This window comes from Chiloscyllium plagiosum, chromosome 19 (assembly GCF_004010195.1).
Source record: "Chiloscyllium plagiosum isolate BGI_BamShark_2017 chromosome 19, ASM401019v2, whole genome shotgun sequence".
NCBI lineage: Eukaryota > Metazoa > Chordata > Chondrichthyes > Orectolobiformes > Hemiscylliidae > Chiloscyllium > Chiloscyllium plagiosum.
Window position 1 is genome coordinate 39,319,239 of NC_057728.1, and position 26,002 is coordinate 39,345,240.

A 26,002-nucleotide genomic window follows, 5' to 3' on the forward strand; every position below is an offset into this window, starting at 1 on the left:
TTAGATTGACTTGCAATAATCATGCATGTAAGTACATATAAAGATATTTTAAAATGCAAATCATGTACCCTCCAGTGGAAGCTATTAGTCATTGCAATGGCTTTATTTATTCATATTGTCTATTTAGACATTTCACACAACATCATTTTTCTTCTGTGGTACATTAGGATTGTTAACCAAATATAAAATTGGAAATTAAAGCTAAACTGTAGTGCTAGAGCTAAAACCTTATTTATGAGGAAACCATGTACGTGGTTAATTATTCTGTAGAATTGCTGGAAGGTGTAGGAGACCATTTTTTGCCGCTGTAAGTAACATTGGTTGAATCTAATATACTTGATAATGATCTTGCTGGTTATTTCCAGAAACTGTTGCAATAGTTATCAATACTTTATCTTCTCTTCAATAAAAATGGCATTATAATCTGAAACAACAAACATGTCAGATTATTAACATATTTGATATAGTTTGACATGCATAACCCCTTAGAAAAATGTATTATAATTATACCATCCATATATCACTATTTAAAAACCAGTGTAAAATGGTATACTATTCACAGGATTAGTGGTACCCATTATAAATTCATTTACTTGCAGAGAACAGAGGTTTCTTTTCTCATAAAATGACTTGATAACATTTCAAGGTGGAGGTTGTCAGTTTATAGTTTTTAGGATAAGATTATAAGACATAAGAACAGAAGTAGGCCATTCAGCCCATCAATGGCTTTGCCATTTATTGGAATCATGGTTGATATTTTCATCCTTTTACCTGTATCATTGATTCCCTTTCCGATTAAAATTCTATTTATCTCAACATTGAATATATTTAATGATCCAGCCTTTAAAGCATTCTGCAGTATATTATTCCATGGATTCCATGGATTCAGTCCCTCTGAGAGAAGATACTCCTTCTCACTTTTGTCTTAAAAAGGTGACCTCTTACGCTGAGATTATGTCCTCTGGTCCTCGACTCTCCCATAGGGGGAAACAACATTTTTGCATGTGCCTGTCAAATCCCTTAAGTATCTTGTATGTTTCAATAAGGTCACCTCCCATTCTTCTAAACTCCATAAGTAAAGGCCCAACCTACTCAATCTCTCGGTAAAACGGATGATTTATGATATCATGATCTCTCTTTTCAATTTATCAATATTCATATAGAAACAAATTGAGAAGTGTGAAGTGTTTGAGGTTTCGGTTATTATGTCTTAATGGTCTATCTGATTGGCAAGATTATAAGGTTGTAGGATGATCAGGTTTTTTTTTAAGAACATCTGTGTGTATGTGTTCTATTTCCTTGTCAGGAGTTCCACACTAGGTTCCACACAGGAACATCATAGGGTGGCGGATGTAGTAGAGGAAACGTGTTTGGTAAGATATCATAAGAAATCTCACTGGGCCTCATGGCAAGAATCCCTCCAAATGTACTTAGCCAAAAAAAATTACATTTAGCCCGTAAGAGAAATGGTCATGGCATTATCATTGTATCATAGATGTGACTTGATTATGTACAGACCTGAGACTCCATATTACAGGAAATTGTTTGCAACATGTCGTACTACTGAGAGCAGCTGCTCAGTTTAAATCTGATTTAATTGAGCATGGATTCTGGTGAGCTTGTGACTATAATCTGTGTACGTAATAGCTAGTTGTAGTAAATGTCTATTGGATTCTTCAATATCAGCATGTCGACATCTAGTTTCTTATATTACAGGCAATGACATCAAATTACTTCCATACTTACTCCTTCTGACATGCACCTCTGATTTCTTGGTTTATTTACACCGAGCCTGACACAACAATTACTCTCAGGGCCAAATAAACTACTCTTAAAATTTTTCTGCCCATTACTGTTCCCTCCACAATGCTTTTCAAAGATCACATTTCTTTATGGCTTTAACCCAACCATTATACCACTTTTTCCATTTTGCCTATCTCTTCTAAAAGTTGAGTTCCCTGAAATATTAAGTTCCCAATTTACTCATACTGAAACAAGTGTCCCACTAATGGTCATTAGCTGAATAAGATGTCTTTTTGAGTTGTTGTAATTATCAAAGGAGTGGATATTACAATTCTGTACAGTATAATTTCTAAAGGTTGAAAGCGCTGAATAAAATAATACTTTTTTTGCTTTTCAATGATGCTGTAACACATTAGTTATTCTATTTTGACAAAGCTTTCTTTAAAATTTCCTAAAAATTCGAAATGAACACAAGTATGCATGTTTAGACATGCTGGTTGTACTTTAGGGCAGCATAGTGGCTCAGGGGTTAGCACTGCAGCCTTACAGTGCCAGGGACTCAGATTTGATTCCAGCCACAGGTGACTACCTGTGTAGAGTTTGTACATTTTCCCCATGTCTGCATGGGTTTTCTCTCATAGCAAGTTAGGTGGATTAGCCATGCTAAATTGCCCACAGTGTCAGGGTATGTGGTTTAATCATGGGAAATACAGGGATGGGGTCGGCTTGAGGGTGATGTTCTTCAGAGGAGTGGTGTGGATTCAGATGGCCTGCTTCCACGTTGTAGGGATTCTATTCTATGGTTTAATAGAAATAAAATTTAGGAAAAGGACTTACAAAAAAAATGAAATTGAATTTGATTTTTGTCATTCTGATTTTTATATTGTAAATGTGTCTCCCTGATCTGATACAAATTGATTACACTGTGGCAATCCACTGTACTTCTTTTATTTAAAAGCATCATTCTGAAAGTCTAGTAGCAATCTTTTTATTAAAACCTGATCATTTGTTCTGTTTGATGCAGGTATGGTGACATGGTACCAAAGACCATTGCTGGGAAGATTTTTGGTTCTATCTGCTCTTTGAGTGGTGTGTTGGTTATTGCCTTACCTGTCCCTGTGATTGTCTCAAACTTCAGCCGTATCTACCATCAAAACCAACGGGCAGATAAACGCAAGGCACAGAAGGTATTTGTGCTTTTATTCAGAATACATGTGAATAACAGCTGACACACATATATGACATGTTTAGGCTCACTCTTGTTTGTACTGGTTACGTACTCAAATATTTCTTTCCTTATGAGGATATCATAAACTGTTAAACTACTTAACTCCTAGCAGCAAAAGTGCCTCATCATTTTTTCTTTTGAGTTCAACTATGTTGAGAAGTTTGTGCTTGCAATTGCAATATCTCTAGAAACATGTTTATCAACAAGAGAAGTAACTCCATTTAACCAAATGAAAGGAGCCTGTGAATATAATTTCAATATTTTCATTTCTTTTTAGACTGTTATCCCTGAGAAGATAAAAGGGGAAGCAGTGATGTAATGCTAATAGCACTGAACATATATTCCACAACCTCAGTCTCATGTTATAAGGACATGAGCTTAAATCCCACCATTGCACATAGTGAAATCCAATTTGCTAAAAGAAAACTGGAATTAAAAGCTAGTGATGGCAATGTGACTATTGTCAAGGGTTGTAACACCCATTTGACTCACTAATTTCCTTCAGGAATGGAAATATGTCATTCTTACCCAGTCTGGCCTACATGTGACTTCAGATCCATATTAGATTCGATTAGATTCCCTACAGTGTGGAAACAGGCCCTTCAGCCCAACAAGTCCACACTGACCCTCCGAAGAGCAAACCACCCAGACCCATTCCCCTACATTCACCCCTGACTAATGCACCTAACACTGTGTATCAATGTAGCATGGCCAATTCACCTGACCTGCACATCTTTGGACTGTTGGAGGAAACCGGACCACCCGGAGGAAACCCACGCAGACACAGAGAATGTGCAAACTCCACACAGACAGTCACCCAAGGTTGGAATCGAACCTGGGTCCCTGGCGCGGTGAGGCAGCAATGCTAACCACTGAGCCACCATGCCGTCCTGGGCATTTACTGATGGACAATAAATACAGTCGAGAGTGTGGTACTGGAAAAGCACAGCAGGTCAGGCAGCATCCAAGGAGCAGGAAAATCGACGTTTCACACTTTTGTCTGGAATGTTAATTTTCCTGCTCCTTGGATGCTGCCTGACCTGCTGTGCTTTTCCAGCACCTCACTCTTGACCCCAAATATAGGAAAGAAGGGCTTATGCCCGAAACGTCGATTCTCCTGTTCCTTGGATGCTGCCTGACCTGCTGCGCTTTTCCAGCAACACATTTTCAGCTCTGATCTCCAGCATCTGCAGCCCTCACTTTCTCCCCAAATATAGGAATGCCAATTTAATCCTTTTAAGTATTTAAAGCCTTTTAAATCTTTGGAAGGAATAAATCATCCATCATTTAATTCTCCAATTTCAGAAAGAGGACCTTCAGCTCCTGCCAGCCATAAAATCAACAGTAGTAATTTAGCGACTCATTGCCCATCCCATGCAATGGTTCTGTCAAGTATAATTGGGAACTCCAGCTTAATATTTAATGCTGAATAATAGTATCAGAGGTTCCTGCCTTGTTTTATCATCCATCCCTTACAGCTGTTTCAGGTTATTGTACTATTCCTGGGCAAAAATCTGGTAATGTGATGGTCACTGCCAGTAAAACTGAACCAGAAGTCCCAATTTCCCATAGCACAGATAGCTTCCCATGTTGAAACTAACTAATACCCTCATTCAGGCTAAATTTCTGAAATATTGAGTGACCAAAACATAAAACAGATTTTAAGAAGTGTCACAAAGATGGAGAGAAAGGTGAATAGGTCACTAGAGCTTAACCTTAACAATAGTAAGCAAAGGAAGCTGAAATGTACAAGAGGTCAGAGTTAGAAGAAAGCAGAGGTCAGAGGAATTTGACTTTAGGATAAACAGAAGTTTTTGGATGGTGCATAACAAGAATACAGTAAGAAGAATATTGGAATTGTTGTGTACAAAAGTAAGAAAATTGTATATGAGGAATTCAACAGCAGGTGTGTTAAGACAGGAGCTGAGGCAGGGTGATATTTTGGAGGTGGATGTCTGTAATCTTTGTGATGGGTAGCTTTGTTCATGATCAAATGGGATGCAAAGGTCACTTGAGTCAAACTGAAGCAAAGGCTAAGAGGGGGAATCAGTGGTTCTGCTATGGTGTTTCTGTGGTAGGGCCCACAGGTAATGTTTTGGCCACATAAATGTTTAATTGGAGTAAATTTCAGATCATTCAGAACTTGATGCCACACAACCATTCTGAAAATGCAAATGCCAAAGTGAGGTCAAAAGAGATATGGCACTCCATAACTGTAATGTTAAAAGAAAACTTAGTTTCTCTTGTTGTTATTATGATAATTACATTCAATTAATGTACTCTGGTTACCAGCTGATTGATTATTGGAAACCTACAGCCCTATTTGCCTTATCAAAGCCTTTTAAGATTCCTAACATGGCCTAACGATAAAAGCCTACGTGTCTCTAGCCTCCCCTGATATATGTAGTCTGTCATCCTTTATATCATCTTAATAAATTCCTTCTATACTGTTACTAAGTCATTAATGTTCTTGCTAAAGTAGGGCATCTAAAACTGAACATGACAATCCAGCTATCCTTTTATGTGAATCAGTGCCATTTATGAAGTGTGTTTGGTTAGTCATGGCTAAGGTATGATATGCAGATCTGACTCCTACTTTACAGAAAGAATCTGATGACATCAGTGAGGTTACAGAGGAGTTTTTCGAAGAATGGGTTAAGAATAGAGAATTTAGCTATGAACAAAGACTGGATAAGTTTTCTGGAGAATTAATTGAGCATTCAGAGCACTCACTCACTGAGCAATCGACAAAATATCTGTTTGATCTGTACTTTCAATGTTTTACTTTAATAATTTATAGAAAGATTTGAGGACATAGGTTAAAAATGAAATGTTTAGATATAACCTTCATCAGAACGATCGTGATCATGCTGGTAAACCAACCATCGATTACATCGATCTCAAATTGCAGCAATTCAAATAGGTGAATGGCTTGGATATATATATTTGGGGTGGCACGGTGGCACAGTAGTTAGCACTGTTGCATCACAGAGCCAGGGACCCGGGTTCAATTCCTGCCTCGGGCAACTGTCTGTGTGGAGTTTGCACGTTCTCCCCATGTCTGCATGAGTTTCCTCCGGGTGCTCTGATTTCCTCCCACAGTCCAAAGATGTGCAGGTTAGGTGAATTGGCCATGCTAAATTGCCCGTAGTGTTAGATGAAAGGGGAATTGGTTTGGGTGGGTTGCTCTTCGGAGGGTCGGTGTGGACTTGTTGGGCCAAAGGGCCTGTTTCCACACTATAAATAATTTAAATCTAATAACTCTACCTCCTTTCCGATCCTTATCAACCAGCTGTGTCTTTCTAGAACTTTCTGCTTTTATGTCGGATTTATAGGTTTCATGATTTTCTTTTTAACCATGTGATAAAATAAGTTACTTATACATAATTTGTTTCCTTTTTTAATATCTGACCAGAATGATGAGATTAAATTCTCCCCTTTATGTGCTGTACGAATCCTATAAGAAGTAAATTAAGACAGTTTAAGATAAACTGCTTTTAACAGCTTTTGGAACTGGTTGATGTTCTTATTCTTGGGGGGGATGGGGGTTGAAATCTGATCTTTGTAGGTTGGGAACCTTTTTATAATTTTAATAAAGCCTAAAAATTGCTTGAATACTAACCTTGATCCATCACCTGGAATTCGGAGCCAAGCAAAGCATTCAATGTATTAACTTGGCAAAATCCTTTATTCTGATTGATAGCAAACAACAGTTAATGTGTAATTTTTAAAATAATAATTATTTATGTATTGATAACTTGATTTCTTTTATAGACAGCATGTTTATAGACATCTTGTTGGAGATGACTGAGCCACTTGTGTCTATGTAGGCTCTCTGAAAGAGCAACTAATCTAGTCTCACTCTTCTATCTTCACTGTAAGCCTGCAAATGGTCTTACTTCAGATAATTATCCAGTTATCTTTTGGGGACCTCAATTAAAACTGATTCCACTGCATTCTTAGGCAAAGCAGCCAGATCCTAACTACTCGCTGAGTGAAGAGTTATCCTCATTTCACTGATGCTTCTTTGCCAATTGCCTTTAATCAGCGTTCTCTTTTACTCAACCCTGCCACCAATGGCACCAGTTTCTCCCTATCTATTCTCTCCAGACTGTTTATAGTTTTTGAAATTCTCTATTAAATCTCCTCTTAATTTTCTTTCTCCAAGCAGAACATTTCCAGTTTCTCTAATCTATCTACAAACTGAAGTTCCTCATCCTTAGAATCATTAGCATAAATCTGTTTTGCACCTTCGCTAATGCCTTCACATTGTTTCCTAAAGTGTGCTACTTGAATATGGATATAATACCCAGCTGACACTAAACTAAGGTTTTATACAGACTTATTATAACGTCCTTGCTTTTGTATTCTCTGCTTCCATTTATAAAAACCAGGATCACATATGCTCTAACTGGTTTACCAACCTGTCCTGTGATTGTCAGTGATTTATATACATAAATCTTCAGGTTTGATCCTACATTATCTTTAGAATTGTACCTTTCAGGTTGTATTGCCTCTTCTCAATCTTTCTAGCAAAATCAATCACTTCACACTTTGTGCATTAAATTTCATCTGCCACTTGTCCTCCCACCCTCTCGGTCCATTTGATGTTCGTCATTTTCATAGAATCATACAGTACACAAGAGGCCCTTTAGCCCATCAAGTCTGTACTGCCAAAACTTTGCTAAACCTACACGAGTTCCACTTTCCACATTAGGTCCATACCCTTAAATGTTACGACATTTCAAGTACTCATCAAAATACTTTTTAAAGGCTTGATGTTACCCGCCTCAACTACCCTCCCTTGCAGTACATTCCAGACCATCACCACTTTCTGGGTGAAAAATATTTTCCTCAAATCTCCTCCAAAATCTTCCACTTTAACAGTGTGCCCCCTTATTACTGTTATTCCAACACAGGGGAACAGCTGCTTTCCAGCCATCCTGTCCTTGCCCCCATAATCTTATACACCTTATCTAATCTTCCCCCAACCTTCTCTGTTGTAAAGGGAACAACTCCATGCTTATCCACCCTTCTTCAGAATAAAACATTCCATCCCAGGCAACATCCTGGTAAATCTCCTCTACCTCCCATGCAATTACATCCTTCCTATAGTGCAGTAACGAGACCTGCACACACCATTCCAGCTGTAGCCTAGCCAAAGTTCTGTACTGTACCAGAATAATCTCCCTGCTCTTTAACCTATCTTCTTCAAAGTTCACAATACTTTATGTTTGTGTCATCTGTACATGTTGAAATTGTGCCAAATACATTGAAGTCTAGCTCATTACTGAACATCACGAAAAGGAGTGCTCTTAACACTGGCCCTGGAAAATGTAACTAAATGTTTTCCACCAATCCAAAAAGTAATTGTTCACCATTATTCTGTTTTCTGTCATTCAGCCAACTTTGTATCCATACTGCCAGTTTCACTTTTATTTATGAACTTCAGCTTTGCTAACAAACCTGTTTATGACATGTTAGCAAGTGCCTTTGGGAAATCCAACCACATGATCCTCATCAAACTCCTTTCATCTCATCAAAAAAACCCAAGCAAGTTAGTAATTATTTCAGTATTCCTTTATCCAGATATACTCATCTATTAGATTTGCTCATTTCACCTCTAATAAATGAAACTGTCAATGATTTACTTTGCTGGTCTCTCACAGGCTGGACAAACCACCCTTATTCAAATCACCATATTATATTTAATTATTCAGGGAAAAATGATTACTTGTAAAAATACTCAGAAATGTTCTCAGGAGTCTTGCGTCATGAGCCTGAGGGGTACTTTGTGGACATGCCTGAAGGTTCAAGAATTGAGATCCACCATTCTCATGTGTTACAATCTCTGGGGAGGAGCATTAAACTAAAATAATGACATTTACCAAATCCCAAATGAAGAAATTACCAATAAGATTTCACTTTTTGTAATTACAACCAATGCAAATTAAAGATGAATTAAAATGCAAAAGTAATTTTAAATAAAAAGAAAATGTTCATTTTAAATGGTTGATACAATAGAAATATGACTTTGGGTACTACAGATAACTGCATGACATACCACTCATATGCGACACCATGCGCAATTGCAAAGTTCTGTAATTTGGCTATAGTACACTCAATAGTCCTGCCTTTGAGTCTTATTCATTGGCGGCCATATTCCTTCTAACGTATGGTTATCACTAGCAAGGTTCACATCTATAAGTTCTGTTTCACTCAGGCCACGGCAGTTCTAGTGGTAAAGTTTTCCACAATTTCTTTTCAACTGACCAATCAACAATATTCAGTTCACAATCTAGCCCTTTGATACCAATTCTGTGCTTTTCCTTATGCCTGAGGCATTCACATGACTTTTAGAATTCAGTCCTTTTCAATTCCGTTGTATTTAGCTTCCCCAAGAGTTTTTGGAAAGGAGTTTTTTCTAGAGAGGATCCAGTTTGCTCTTTGACACACTATGATTTTATTACTATGTCCTGCCGCAGTATTTGTTTATGCATCTGTGTGCTGATTGCCTTCCACCTCCAGCTCTTCCTTCTACCTTCAGATTTCTTCCCTCTCTGCAGTTTTCCTTAATGCATTCCAGCCTTTGCTCTTAATTTCCTTCCTGTTGGCACTGATTCTAGGCGCGTCAGATCACTTGGATTAAAATCTCTTATTATCCAAGAAAATTACAACTGATCCCTTTACATTTGATGCAAACTCTTGAAAGTCATTTCCAAACATTCTTAAAAGCAATTCGATTTTAAATTCATTTTAAAGAAATTACAAATTACAAGTTCTATTTCTGGGTCAAATATTCTAACAAATGCCCAACTGAGCGGGCGCTGTGTTGTTAGAAGTGCTGTCTTTCATTAAAAGGAGGCCCAACCAAATAGATTTCATAGCGTTACTCTGAACATCAGTGGAGGAGTTATCCCTCGTACCCTTGCTAATATTTATTTCTGAATCAACATTACTGAAACGGCATCAGATGATTGTCATGTTGCTGTCTGTGGGAGATTGCAAAGTTGTTCCCCTTTCATAATGGGATTTCATAACAACTTGCATCTAAGCGACTAATGTAGCAAAATCTTACAACTAGCAGTATACAGACCCAATTTGTTTTTTAATTGGGTCGGTTTTCTTGTCTTTTCCTGATAACAAAAAAACCTCTGATTTCTTTGATAAGCCATACTTATAACAAGGACTTTGGAGGAGCAAGCTCACTCCTCCCAGCTCCACATTTAGGTAAGGTAGTTACTTCCTTTGTTTACTGACATTGAGTAGGACTGATTGCCCTGAGTGCCATCTCCTCTGGTGTTAGTTTATTCACAGTAAATGTATGTTGTGGATGGGACATCAGACAAGTGTATGATCTCTGAAAACTATTCCAGCCTTAAATCTTCTGACATCTTGGCATTCCTTTAGCTGTCTGGGGCTGAGATTGTTAAATTTTCTCCCTAAGTTTCTCTGCCTTTCTAACTTTCTTTCCTCATTTAAGATGTTCTTTCAAACCAACATCTGTGGCAAGTCTTGGTTTACCCTATATAGCTCAGTGGTGAATGTCGTTTGATGATGCTTCTGTGAAGCAGCTTGGGATGTTTTAAATAAGTAAAGATTTTATATCGATGTAAACTGTTTTTGTGCAATTAAAACAGAAAGTGCTGGAGAACCTCAACAGGTTGAGCAGCATTTGTAGAAGGAGAAACAGATTTAACATTTTCATGTGACTCTTCAGAACTGAGAGGAGCTGGAAAATGATTGTTTTCTGCTGTTAACAGAGGAGAAGGAGGAGCAAGTGGAATGGACTGTGAGAGTGCCCAGAGCAAAAGACAAATGGTAACTAATGATGGGAAAGGAGACATAGAGATGTAAAATGGTTGTACATTAGGTTGTACAAAAGGGGGTAATGGGTCAATGTTGCTGAAAGTAAGTCAACATGATATGTTTGTGTTTGTGAGACTTTGTACAGAGAGTGAAAAAAAGCACAGAGACATGGTCTGAAGTTGTGAAATTCTGAAAGTATTGAGTCCTAAAGGCTGCAAAGTGCCTAAGCAGAAAGATTGGGGTCATTCCTAAAGATAGAGCAGAGGTGTTCCAAGGCTATCACCCAGTATGTGTTTGGTCTTGTCAATGAATACACAACCGCATTGTGAACAGTAAATGTAGTAAACTAGATTGAAAGAAATACAAGTAAAGTACTACTTTATCTTGAGGACTTGGACAGTGAGTAGGGCTCAAGTCATAGTGTCATAGAGATGTACAGCACAGAAACAGACCCTTCGGTCCAACTCGTCCATGCCAACCAAATATCCCACCTTAACTAGTTCCATTTGTCAGCACTTTATCCTTTTCCCTCCAAACCCTTACTATTCATATACCCATCCAGATGCCTTTTAAATGTTGGAATTGTACCAGTCTCCACCACTTCCTCTGACAGCTCATTCCATACATGCACCACCCTCTGCCTGAAAACGTTGACTCTTACTTCCCTTTTGAATTTTTCCCCTCTCACCCTAAACCTATGACCTCTAGTTCTGGGCTCCCCTACCCAAGGGAAAGGACCTCGTCTATTTATCCTATTCATACCCTCTAAAAGGTCACCCCTCAGACTCCGACACTCCAGGGAAAACAGCCTCAGCTTATTCAGTCTCTGCCTATAGTGCAAATTCTCCAACCCTGGCAACATGCTTGTAAATCTTTTCTGAACCCTTTCAAGTTTCATAACATCCTTCCAATAAGAAGAAGACCAAAATTGCACACAATATTCCAAACGTGGCCTAACCAATGTCCTGTACAGCTACAACATGACCCACCTCCTATACGCAACGCTCTGACCAATAAAAGAAAGCATACCAAACGCCTTCTCCACTATCCTATCTACCTGCAACTCTGCTTTCAAGGAACTATGAACCTGTACTCCAAGGTCTCTTTGTTCAACAACACTCCCTAGGACCTTACCATTAAGTGTATAAGTCCTTCTCTGATTTGCCTTTCCAAAATGCAGCACCTCACATTCATCTACATTAAACTCCGTCTGCCACTCCTCAGCCCATTGACCCATCTGACCAAGATTCTGATGTACTCTGAGATAATCTTCTTCACTATCCACTACACCTTCAATTTTGGTGGCATCTGCAAACTTACTAACTAAACCTCCTATGTTCACATCCAAGTCATTTATATAAATGACAAAAAGCAGTGGACCCACCACTAATTGTTGTGGTACTCCACTGGTCACTGGCCTCCAATCTGAAAAGCAACAGGTAGATTGGTAAATATTACACCTTCTGCAATTGAATGAGAACATGCCGTTGAAGAGTGAGGAAGTGTTAGAATTGCACACAAGGAACAGTCCATGTAGAATGCTAACAATGGAGGAGAGGGGGTGATGTGCTTAGCATGGTATCCTGTTGGAAATCATCCTCTGAATGCAGTGACTAGTGATGTGGAATGTGAGGAAAAAGGAAGCACTATCATTGTTCTGGGGAGGTGGGGCAGGGAAGGGTTGAGAGCACAAGTGCAGAAGATGGGTTGGACACATTTGAGAGTCCTGGCAAGATGGAATCTGTAGTTGAGGATAAAAGTCATGTCAGAGACAACCTGGTGGAAGGTGACAATGTATGAATAGATGTGATGGAGAGAGAGAAACAGAAATAATGGAATGGAATCCTTATGGGCAGCTGGGTGTGAGGAGGTGTGGTTGAGATAACAGTGGAAGTCAGCGATTGGCAGTGGATATGGGGACAATCTATCCTAAAAAATGGAAACAGAGAAGTCAATGAAAGGACGAGAATATTCAGAGATAGACCAGATGAAGGTGAAAGAAGGGTGGAAGTTGGAAGCAAAATTGATTGATATTTCTGATACCAGATGAATGCAGGAAGCAGGAAGGATCCTGCAGTTGTTATGTAATTCTGGAATGGGAGGGACATTATTTTTCTTCCATATGCACTGAACAAATTGTGCACTACAGGACTGCATTCCTGTTGGACTGCTCCCATTCATCGGCTACTGTTTCTGTGGAACATCTGAGCAAACTCTCGAGAAAAGCATAAACAGCATTCATGCTGTGAAGTTAGAGTAGATGATCAGAACAGTCAAATTCAGCTTCTCATTCTTAATTTTCAGAAAGCAATTTAAAATATTTATTTCACCATTTCTGAGTAACCTCAGAAAAATTCCTTTCCAAATTATACCGATGAAAATGTACAACATTTTCACACTCCAAAAACCCCATCTTGTATCAGCGTAACATCCAAATCACATTGAGCATTCTCACAGATTTGATCATTTGTCTGTAATTTCAGTTTCCCTATGAATGTTTCTCATTCTACAGTAAAATGAAACAAAATATTAAAAATTAAGCATTCTCAAAAGGCTCTTATGAATCATGCCAGTAGGTGTGAGGTGGTGGAATTTGGTCATAAAATACAACAAGCTGAGTGCTACAGACTATTGCTAACATAATAAATGTAAGACATTTAAAACACAGCAAAAGATGTCTCTTTACAAAGCAACGTGCAACAAATATTCTAAATTTATGGACAACTGTTTGAATGCCAGCTTACTTCTAAAATCTGTACTATATCGCTTTAGGATCACAGGCCTACATTTCATCTACCCCTAGGGAAAACCTGACCTCTACACATTCACTGCTTGCAAAATGTACAATCAACACAAGTGTGACATAATGAGGCATTTTTCTCCCTTCACATAGGGGTCAGGTTCACAGCACATTTTGCAATATACTGTGATGGAGTGTGTGAGGAATGTGGGAATACAATCAGACCAATATTGGAGATAATGTATTAGTATGGATTGAGGATTGGTTGACATACAGAAGATAGAGATTTGAGATTAATGGGTGTTTTTAAGGTTGAAAAGCTGTAACTAGTGGAGTGTCACAAAGTGTTTAGGGCCTCATTATTTACTATCTACATTCATGACTTGGAAGAGGGGACCGAGTGTAATGTAACCAATTTTGTTGAAGAATAATAAATGGGAGGGCATGTTTTGATGAGGCCAAAAGCAAGGGGATATAGATAGGCTGAGAGTGGGCAAAAACTTGGCAAATGGGATTTAATACAAGAAGGTTTGAAGTCATGTACTTTTGTAGAATCAAAAGGCAGACTTTTATTGCAATGGAGAAAGAGACTCCAAAGAAGTGCAATGCAGAGGGATTTGGGTGTTCTTGCATGAAACACAAAATGTTAGCATGTAGGTGCAGTAAGTCAATGAGAAGGCAAATGGAATTTTGATCTATATCGCTAGAGGGTTGGAGTTCAATTAAAAATAGAGAAATTTTGTTACAAACATATAGGGTATTGGCAAAAATATGTTTGGAATTCTGTGTACAGTAAGAAAGCAAATACAGGCATTGGAGGCAAAAGAGATTCAGCAGGCTGATTCATGGAACAAATGAGCTTGCCTTATCAACGTAGCTAACAGGATAGGCCTTTATTCATTGGAGTTTCAAAGGAAGAGAGGCAATCCTATTGAGACATACAAGATTCTGACTCTTGACAGCTAAATGGTGAGATGTTTCCACTAGTGGAGGTAACTTGAACTAGGCGACATAGTTATAGAATAAGGGGACATTCAGTTAAAACTTAGATGTGAAGGAATTTCTCCCAGAGAAATTCTCCATCCCAGAGACTTGTGGAGGTTAGATCACTGAAATTAATTAGAGAGCAGGTGGACAACTTCTTGAAATGTCAAGGAAATTGACAGCTATGCTGAACTGGCACAAAAGAGGAATTGCAGCCTGGGGCAGATCAGCCATGATCTTGTTTAATTGTGGAGCAGGCTTGATAAACCAAATGGCCTACTTCTGTTCCTATTTCTTATGTTCTTATGGATCAATAAGACGACTTGCTGAGTTGGAGAAAGTGAGGACTGCAGATGCTGGAGATCAGAGTCAAGAGTGTGGTGCTGGAAAAGCACAGCAGGTCAGGCAGTATCTGAGGAGCAGGAGAATCAATATTTTGGCATAAGCCCTTCATCAGGAACCTGTTGAGTTGATTCTTTTGAAACCCAGCCAGACATTCATAATTAAATAGCTTTCATGACAAGAACATCTGGCTTCACGGGGTGGGCACACAACTGTTTCCATTTCAAAGCAATGTGCCTACTAATTGATGGAATGGGGGGAGGGCAGTTACAGTTTTTTCTACCTTCAGAAGCTGGATTTTTGTCTAAAGAAACAGCCAGATTTGTCAGTCCAATTTAATCTAATCACAAAAACATGAAATGAGAACTTTAATTTACTATTTTATTACACTATTATTTTCTCCATTGCAGAAGTACTGTAATAGATATGAACAATCACACAAAGCTGGTCAACGTAAGGGTCAGAATCCATTGTCAGGACAGATCCCTGCAATGAATCACTGCACTGAAGTTACGTCGACATGGCAACATTGCACCAAATAATGACACTTGAAGGTGTCAAGGCACATTTTACTCAACTGTTCTGAATGTTCCCAGATCCTCAGGAGATTTGCGGTTTTTCTCACAAAACTTAAACTTAACATGATTGCAAAGAGATTCCAAATTGCTGCACCACCAGAGGAAAAAATGTTTGCAGGAAGAAATCCAATCCCCCCAGTCCCAACCACATCCCATTAAATATGGCTTCAGTGAAGACTCAAGTCTATCTTGTACATTAGGCATTCCCAATCTGCCACTAAAGCCAAAGAAAAATGGTATGGTTTGGGAAAATGCAGGAAACTTGGATTTCCTTTAAGAAAAATCACAGTGTAGCTATTCTATACTGAAATGCTCGTCTGCACTTGGACAAAAACCCAATCCCGAGTTTTTTTTTCTAATTTGGAAACAGGTGGTTTGACGTTGTATAGCAGTAAAATAATGAATTTTTAAACGAATATTAGACATTCCAGATACTAAAAAAAAAGTTCATCCACACTTGCTGCGAGTTGTTTTCAGAATCTACTTTCACTTGAATTTACACTAACTGCTGTGGAATCACATTCGTCCTGATGTGACCTTTAAAGCAAAAAAAAACTTCAGGATGAACTAGAATAGAGTGAACTAGACTTCTTTTGTTATATTTCATCGTGAGTATTAGGATATTGCTGAAACCAATCAATGTAATAAATCATCAAGAAAATAAGGAAATAGTAACAATAAATCATAGGTTACATCTCAGCCAGAAAATTGTGAATAATTCTTGGCATGACATGTAAGGAAAGATATGAAAGAGTAGTAAAAGGGTACCAAATAGATTTATCCGGATGTTACTGAGGAAAGGAGAGGTTGGAAAGTTTAGGGCTGTCCTTCATTAAGCATTATCTTAGATGATGAACTAATAGTGATTTTCAAGATGATGCAGTCTTTGATAAAGCAGACAGGATAAAACTATTCTCTCTCGCAAATAGATCAATAACTAGACATAATAAATTCAAAATCATTGGCTACAGATCTAAAAGGAAGATGATGGTGCTCTCTTTTCACCTGGAGTTGTCAGGATCTGGCACACTATCTAATAAGGTGGGGAAAGTTGATTCCGTTGATAATTTTAAATGAGAGTTGGGCAGTAACTTGAAGATGAGGATCTTATAGACTTTTGGAGGGATTACACATATTGTTCTTTGAAAGAGCTAGTGTAAACAGGATGGATACATTGGCCTTCTCGTATCTTGTAAGTGTCTATGATGGTTGTGTTCAAGCTCAAGTAGTCTTGCATTGCTTCGTCAATGTTTTACAATAGTAGTAGTTTATACAAATACTATGAATTTCCTCAACAATTTTCAGTTATTTGACAAGTGCAACCCAATGATATTGTTTTCATCTGATACGATTTATGATGAAACATGATCACAGATTTCTACCATCACTCAGTATTTTAACTGTTTTTTGTGACATTTTCACAGGAGGAGCAGAAGCCGAGAGCTAGTTAATAAAGCTAAGTGTGTGATTGGGAGATATTATTACTTTATTAACCTTTAATACCTGATGGAGAAAGTTTCACAGAACATTGCTTTAATGGGCTTCATTATCCAGATGAATCCTTTGCAAAAATATGCAGTCGTATTCAAATTGACTGTCCTAATATTCTCTTCATGTGAGTGCATATTTTTATAGTAAGCTTTAGGTGCACAGTAAAATAAGATAAATAGAAATCATCTGTCAAAATTCTTCAGCAAAATATTTGATCAGATAAATGCCAAAAATAACACCAATGCACATGCCATCTGTACGCTCAAGTATATCAGAGCCAGTGATGAGAATTTTAATAAATGCGCACACAGATGTATTTAATCTTAAACATTAGGTGATGTATAATCTTTAAATGGTTGACAAAGAAAATGTGATTTGATTTTAAAGGAGGCTTGTAGGTTTTTTTTCCTGTTATTGTCTTATGTGAAGTAATAATGAGACCTTCTCGAGCTAATCCTGTTTTTGTCCACATTGTAGTTGAATTTCAGTTATATTTGCCATATATGTAACCAACTGATGCAAGAGCAGCTTCAAGTTTTTATTCAACATAGTTGTAACAACAGCAAAATTTGAAACTATATTACATTCCAAAACTAAGGACCACAAAACAAGATGAGTCCTAATAAATGCAGTAAGGACTTCACAAGAAAGTTCCTTACTCAAAGTGGTGAGAATGTGTAACTTGCTGACGTGTAAATATGGAACATGTTGAGGCAAATGGCAAAGATACCTCAAGGAAAACTATAAGTACACAATGGATAAAAAGCTAAGAGTGAAATAAGTCGAGTGGGTAAGGAATATTAGTGGAGTGTAGACATTGGCATTTGACCATTGGGTTGGAATATCCTGTTTTGTGCAATGCTGATTTGATATCAACGGTCATTTTAGAGCATACTGCAGCTAACACCCTCCCTTAACCTTGCATAACTGCATTGTGCATTCAGCAGCAGGAAGGAGCCCCAACAGCATTATTTAAGGACATCAATAACTACTTAGGTGCCAGTTTTCAGTGGAATTCTTTTTGCAGCTGCTATGGTTCCACGTGTTTGGTGCTTCCTATATTAGCAAATGTAGTTGCGCAGGACCACAGGGTATGGTGTGGTAGGACCTAAAATGCACAGTAGTAACTTTCTTAGATTTCTTTGGTAGCACCTTCCAAAACCAAGATCTTTTCCCTGTAGAAAACAAAGGCAGCAGCAGTACACGACACCACCGTCTGCGGACTTCCCTCCAAGGCACACATCACCTTGGCTTGGAACTATATCTCTGGTCTTTCATTGTTAATGAATAGAACAGTATAGCACAGGAACAGGTCCTGCAGCCCAACCTGTCTTGGCCAACCATGATGCCATTCTAAACTAATCCCATCTGCCTGCATATCGTTCATATCCTCCTATTCCCTGCCTGTTCATGTGTCTGTCTATACACCTCTTAAACTTTGCTTTCTTATCTGTTCTACCACCTCTCCCGGCAGCATGTTCCAGGCACCTACCACCCTTTCTCACATATCTCCTTTAAACTTCCCCCCTCACCTTAAACTCCTTTAAACTTTCCCCCTAGTGCTTGACATTTCCAACCTGGGAAAAGGACTCTTTTGCACCTTCTCCAAAGTCTCCACATTCTTCCTATAGTGGGACGACATGAAGTGCACACAATACTCCAAATGTGGTCTAATTAAAGTTTTATACAGCTGCAACACGACTTGCTAACTTTTATACTCAATGTCCAGAGGAACGAAGGCAAGCATACATTCACCTTATTTACCACCTTATCCACTTGTGTTGCCACTTTCAGGGAGCAATAGACTTGCACCCCAAGTATATCAATGCTTCTCAGGATCCTTCTATTTACTGTATATTTTCCTCCTGCATTTGACCTCCCAAAATGTAGTACCTCATACTTGATCAAATTGAACTCCATTTGCAATTTCACCACTTAACTTTACAACTGATCTATAGCCTGCTGTATCCTTTACAACCTTCCTCACTGTCCAAAACTACACTAATTTTCATGTCATCCACAAACATATTAATCACATCATCTAAATTTTCATCCAGCTCATCTATGTATAAGACAAACAACAAAGGTCCCAGAACTGATCCTTCCAGTCAGAAAAACACCCTCCACAACTACTCTCTGTCTTCTGTGACCAAGCCAGTTTTTTATCCAATTTACCAACTCACTGTGGATCCCATGTGCCTTAATCTTCTTGACTAGACCACCATGAGGGATCTTGTCAAATGCTTTAGTACAGTCCAGGCAGACAACATCCACTGCCTTGCCCTCATCAACCATCTTTGTCACTTCCTCAAAAAAAATCAAATTTGAGAAACAAGACCACCCCCACATAAAATCATGCTGACCATCCCTAATAAGTCCATTTTTTTTTCTAAATTTGAGTAAATCCTGTGCATAATAATATTCTTCAATCATAACCCTACCACTGATGTAAGGCTAACTGGCCTGTAATTTTCCAGATTATCCCTATTGCCCTTCTTAAACAAAAACACAACTTTGGCTATTTCCCAGTCTTCTGGGTCCTCACCTGTGGCTAAAGAGGATACAAAGATCTCTGTCAAGGCCTCAGCAATCTTATCCCTTGCATACTTCAGTATCCTGGGTTAGATCCCATTAGGCCTTGGGGACTTAATGTACTTTAATGGTTTTCAAGACACCCAACAGCTCCTTCTTCTTAATATCGACTTGCCCTAAAATATCAACATACGAATCCCAAAGCTTACCGTCATCCATGATCTTCTCCATGGTGAATACCAATGCAAAGTACTCAATAAGGACCTCACCCAATTCCTCTGGCTCCACACATAAATTTCCTCCTTTGCTCTTGAGTGGGCCATTCTTTCCCCAGCTACCCTCTTGCTCCTATTATATGTGTAAAATGCCTTGGGATTCTCCTCAATCTGACTTGCCAAGAATATTTCATGGCCCCTTTTAGCCCTCCCAACTCCTTGTTTAAGTTTTTTTTTTATGAAACTTTCAATATTTCTTGTCATCCCGGGTTCCCAAATCTTGCCATCCTTACATTTCATCCTCATAGGAACATGCTGGTCCTGAACTCTAATCAATGCTTCATGGGTTAATATATTCCTAATTACTATAAGAGTACCTGAACCCAGATTTCAGTGGGAAGTATATATTAAATGACTGTCAATAAATGTTAACCTTACCCGACACTCATGGACAAATTTGAAAAGTTTTTTGCTGATTTTAAGCTTTCTGCACAAACTATTTATCCCCTAACATGAGTCCACTGGCTGGGATCACACAGACCAGAACAACTCACTGGAAGGGAGAAGAGGAGCATAGAACATAGAATTGCCGTGCAGTACAGGCCTTCAGCCCTGTGAAACCAATTTGAAGCCCATCTAACCTACATTATTCTATTATCATCCATATGTTTAACCAATGACCATTTAAGTGCCCTTAAAGTTGGAGAGTCTACTACTGTTGCAGGCAGGGCATTCCACATCCTTACTACTCTCTGACAACTATTCTATAGTTATTACCTGTCAATTTAAAGCTGTGTCCCCTCTTGCTAGCCAACACCATCCGAGGAAAAAGGCTCTCACTGTCCACCCTATCTAACTGTCTGATCATCTTCTATGTCTCTATTAATTCAATTCTCAACCTTCTCTCTAATGCAAACAGCGTGTGAACCCCCCAGCCTTCCCTTCATACCAGGCAACATCCTGGTAAATCTCCTCTGCACCTTTTCCAATGCTTCCGCATCCTTCCTAATTCCTGAAGAAGGGCTTATGCCCGAAACATCGATTTTCCTGCTCCTCGGATGCTGACTGACCTGCTGCGCTTTTCCAGCACCACACTTTTCAACTCTGGTCTCCAGCATCTGCAGTCCTCACTTTCTTCTAATATGGCATCCAAAACTGTGCGCAATACTCCAAATGTGGCTGCACCAGAGTTTTGTACAGCTGCAACATGACCTCGTGGCACTGAAACTCAATCCCTCGTGGCACTGAAACTCAATCCCTCGTGGCACTGAAACTCAATAAAAGCTAACACACCCTACACCTTCTTAACAACCCTATCAACCTGGGTGGCAACTTTCACAGATCTATATACATGGACACCGAGATCCCTCTGCTCATCTATCCTACCAAGAATCTTACCATTAGCCCAGTATTCTCTAGCTCTGTCACTCCTTTCAAAGTGAATCACCTCACACTTTTCTGCATTAACCTCCATTTGCCACCTTTCAGCCCAGCTCTGCAGCTTATCTATGTCCCCCTGCAACATCCTTCGGCACTATCCACAACTCTGAGTGTCATCCGCACATTTACCAGCCCATCCTTCTATGCCCTCATCCAGGTCATTTATAAAAGTAACAAATAACAGTGCCCTCAAAACAGATCCTTGTGGTATACCTCTAGTATCTGAACCCCAGGATAAACGTTTCCCATCAACCACCAGCCTCTGTCTTATTACATCTAGCCAATTTTTTATCCAAACTGCTACATCATCCTCAATCTCGTGCCTCCGTATTTTCTGCAATAGCCTACCATGGGAACCTTATCAAACGCTTTATTGAAATCCATATACACCACATCATCCACTTTATCCTGTTTGGTCACCTTCTCAAAGAACTCAATAAGGTTTGTGAAGCATGACCTACCCTTCACAAAACCATGTTGACTATCCCTAATAAAATTATCCCTTTCTAGATGATTATAAATCCTATCTCTTGTTTACCCACAACTGAAGTAAGGCTCACTGGTCTATAATTACCAGGATTATCTCTACTCCCCTTCTTGGACAAGGAGACAACATTTGCTTTCTTCCAGTCTTCTGGCACTATTCCTTTGACAATGACACATAAAGATCAAAGCCAAAGGTTCTGCAGTCTCTTCCACAGTTTCCCAGAGAATCCTCGGATAAATCCCATCCAGCTCAGGGGACTTATCTATGTTCATGTTTTCCAGAATTGCTTACACTATCTCCTTATAAACCTCAATCCTGCCTAGTCTAAGAGCCTGTATCTCAGTATTCTTCTTGACCACGTTGAATACTGATGAAAAATACTCATTTAGCACCTCTCCTATCTCTTCAGACTACAAGCACAACTTTCCACTACTGTCCTTGACTGACCCTAATCATACTGTAGTCATTCTTTTATTCCTGACATCCATGTAGAACGATTTAGGGTTTTCCTTGATCCTACCTGCCAAAGACATCTCATGTCCCCTCCTGGCTCTTCTTAGTTTTCTCTTTAGGTCTTTCTTGGCTAACTTGTATCTCTGAAGTGCCCTAGCTGAGTCTTCATGCCTCATCTTTGCATAAGCCTTCTTCCTCCTCTTGACAAGAAATTCAATTTCTTTAGTAAACCACAGTTTCCTAACTCAACCACTTCCTACCTGCCTGACAGGTACATACTTATCAAGGACATGCAGTAGCTATTCCTTGAACAAGCTCCACATTTTAGTTGTGCCCATCTCCTGCAGTTTCCTTCCCCATCCTATGCATCCTAAATCCTGCTTAATTGCCTCATAATTGCCTTTCCCCAGCAATAACTCTTGCCCTCCGGTATATGCCTGTCCATTACCATCACTAAAGTAAATGTAATCGAATTGTGGTCACTCTCACCAAAATGCTCACCTACCTCCAAATCTAACACCTGGCCTGATTCATTACCAAATAGCAAATCCAATGTGGCTTTGCCTCTTGTTGGCCTCTCTTCATATTGTCAGGAAACCCTCCTGCACAGCTTGACAAAAACTAACCCATCTAAAGTAGTCGAATATAGCATTTCCAGCCAATATTTGGAAAAGGTTCTGAACAAGAGTCTATTTGCTTCCATATATTCAAGGAGAAGTTCTCTTATCTAACCCTCGATGAAGAATAATGTACGCGTTGTCAAGACTTCACTGAAATTTGCAACCTGGTGCAGCTGCAAGTGCTACTAAACAGGTCAAGGACTGGATTGTCAGTGGCTATAAAAGTGATCAGGTCAAAGAATGGGTAATTCTTTATAATTGATTAGTCAATTATGTAGACAACACTTAATTCTGTCTTTGCTAGGATTGAAGTCTTCTCTATGGTAGGAATGCTATTGACTACACACAAACCATCTTGTGATTTCTGCAGTGTCAACCTGTCCCTCTAATATAGCCACAATGGATGTTACTCCATTAATGTCCTAACAGTAGCGCTGGGCCAATAAAGACTACCCTCAAATGACATAGCTACTGAGTTCAGTGAGGAACCTCAACACATGCATGCATTATTGACATAAACGAAACCAATCGGTTCTGTTATAAAGCGTGTTTCTTCAACACAAATTGACTTTACCACGATTGAAGAATTCAGATCTTTATTTGTAGAACATGAATATTCCATACCTATTTTGGTTATAATGTGATACCAGCTCCATTGGCTACTGCATGATTTTCTTGTAATGCAAGATCGCTCAAGAATGGAACTATCGCTTACAACAAAACAACTATAACCATGCTACCAGGCAAAATGTGTTTGAAACATTTACACATTGAAATAGTGTTTGGATCCGTTTGAACAAGCCCAGTTGTGTTCTCGCAGAGCAGGTTGCAATAATTGTGGTGATCTGCTGTATGATACATTTCCTCACCATCATGAGGAGAGAGTTTGTGCCTCCAGTTTTAAAGCATGTAACTGAAAAACAGGAGCATGATGTGATAGAAAGGAAGGGAGATGGCAATCTAGCCAACCATTTTCTAATCAGACTGTCCATGAAGAATTCATCTTGGTGCAATGTCAATAATCATAATCCTAATTCTCCATTCACCCAGAGTCCACAGCATCCACTTGGCCATAATGGGAAAGTAAAAAGACACCAGACATAAACATTCCAAACCAAATTTATAAACAAATCATGAAATGATCCACATAAAGTCAGCTTCCTTTGGTGTCTGTCTTCCATGTGCCTTTGACTTTTCTACTGGTCCTCCACAGTGCTATCCTATTGGAGGGTTGCTGTCTTTCATTGAGAGAAATTAATGTAGGTAGCCTTGGGGCATGGCTTTGAGCAGGTCTGGAGGTAGATGGCCTGACAAGAGACTACAACATCTCAATATGGATGGATGTGGCATGAACTGAATCTGATAGGCAACAATATGTATGTTGGTCAGTATGGTCCAAGTTTCATCTAGTTGAACAGATGGAAATCTTCAATAGTTTAGAAAATTTATATGATGAGCAGAAAAATATGTCAGTGCAATCTAAACATATTTCTTGCAGTGAGGGGTAATGAGTCCATACCAGTTTGTTTTCAACATAATTCCAGTGAATCTTTGTGAATGTTAAGATAGTGACCAAATCTTAAGCTGAATGTTTACACAAATAGCAATTTTATCATTGTAAGAACGAACCGATTTTGCAGGTGAATAAAATAAAAAATAATGCCTCAAATGTCCAATATATAAACTGGACATTTTATATGACAGAGACTAAAACGTTTATTTGGGTGAATATTTTTGATCTAAAACTATAATCAATCAATAATTTTCTTATACAAATGTCATTCCTCGGTAAAGGATTTTTAAAATGAATATTCTTTCGTCAATGTGAAATATAATGGGAAAGGAAAAAATTGCAGATGCATTATTGATAGATTTGTATGTTTTTTTTTACAGAAAGCCAGACTTGCAAGAATCCGTGTGGCAAAGAGTGGGAGTGCAAGTGCTTATATGCAGAGCAAGCACAATGGCTTACTAAGTGATTCATTGGAGCAGGTAATGGCTGTTGAGAACTTAGGGTTGTATTTCATTCTTCCTCTCTCAGCAAACAGGATTGAGCCAAACAAAATCAGCCAGTAGTACCCAATTTCCATGTTTGCTGATATTTGTTTGCTTTCATTTATAAGAGTGAAACTGCTTCCACTGATACTGAAATCATTAACGTGAACACAGGACTTCAATGTATTCTGTATTTTCCTATACAGACAAGCAAGTTCTCCCTTTGATTTATGTATGTTTTGAAAGTGATCACTGGGAGCTCTGGCTAGGACTTATTAAAAACTGACAATGTGTGATGGATGCATGACCATTACTGGAGGATTACAAAAGAGGAAGCCATTGAACAACATCAAGCTATACAGTTTACGAGCACAGCAGTAGTTCCAACTGCGGTATGTGCTGGCAGTAACCCATGTGTTTTAAATCCTCCCTGGGATGTTGATTGTATCAAATGGAAAAAACAGTGAAAATAAATATTTGCCTCCCAGAAAGTCAGGCACAAACCAGACAATACAGAAATCTGCATCACAAAACAAGGAGGTATACTAGGTAGTCTCACCAATGCAAAAATGTTCAACCAAAGACCAGCATTGGCTGGTGAACTGTTGAGGAAGGGAAAAGACTAGGATAATTAAAACCGCCACAGATGGTCTCGTAAAAGGGTAAGATTTAAAACAATTTGAAACATTCCAACAATCTCCATTACCATGCCCTATTTGCTCTGACACCATTTCATGTAACAAAAGATATCCTTTATTCGGGTAATGTTGAAATTGAGCTGGATGTTATAAAAGCATGGAGACCAACGGTTTCCATGTGATACTCCAAAGAAAGGTATTTTGAATACCAAATCAATACTTTTCCTGAAGTTGTTCATCGATTATGTTCTGCATTTTCAACTTTAAACTGTTTGCCAAGTTGATTTGTCTATAATTTTCTAAAAAAATAGTTTGGTTAATGGCTTGGCTTAATAAAGATGAATTTCTTCAGGGCTTCCCTTGCTGTATTGGCAAAATTTCAGCAATGGTGTTAAAATATGTACGAAAAGGTGAAGTTTTCCCGATGGGTTTCTTTGACTTTGAGATAAAGTAGCCTGTCCCGATCAAAGGATCCAAGCAATTATTAATGTAAAGGTACTTCAAACAGCAAGAGGTCATTTGCCTGTAATTAACTGCAGGATATCACTTCTTCGTCCAAATGGCAGCTTGAAAGAGACAGGTCAGATTAGCATCCAGGCATCACAATGAAGTTTCAATACCCCATCCTGACTGTGAGCAGGGATACAAGAAATCAGCAAATAATTTTGCAGCTTCTTCCATCACATGTCAGATGTTGGGTGATGACC

At 38.8% G+C, this 26,002-nt stretch overlaps 1 protein-coding gene across 2 annotated transcripts in view; it reads left to right on the forward strand.

Annotated features, from left to right (window-relative positions):
* kcnd2 (potassium voltage-gated channel, Shal-related subfamily, member 2) overlaps positions 1–26,002 on the forward strand; it is a 489,839-nt gene that overhangs the window by 447,472 nt on the left and 16,365 nt on the right. For both annotated transcript variants that reach the window (XM_043709602.1, XM_043709603.1), the window contains exons 2-3: positions 2,768–2,930; positions 24,556–24,654. In XM_043709602.1, the coding sequence (XP_043565537.1) occupies positions 2,768–2,930; positions 24,556–24,654 (262 nt within the window). The remainder of the gene's footprint in view (positions 1–2,767; positions 2,931–24,555; positions 24,655–26,002) is intronic.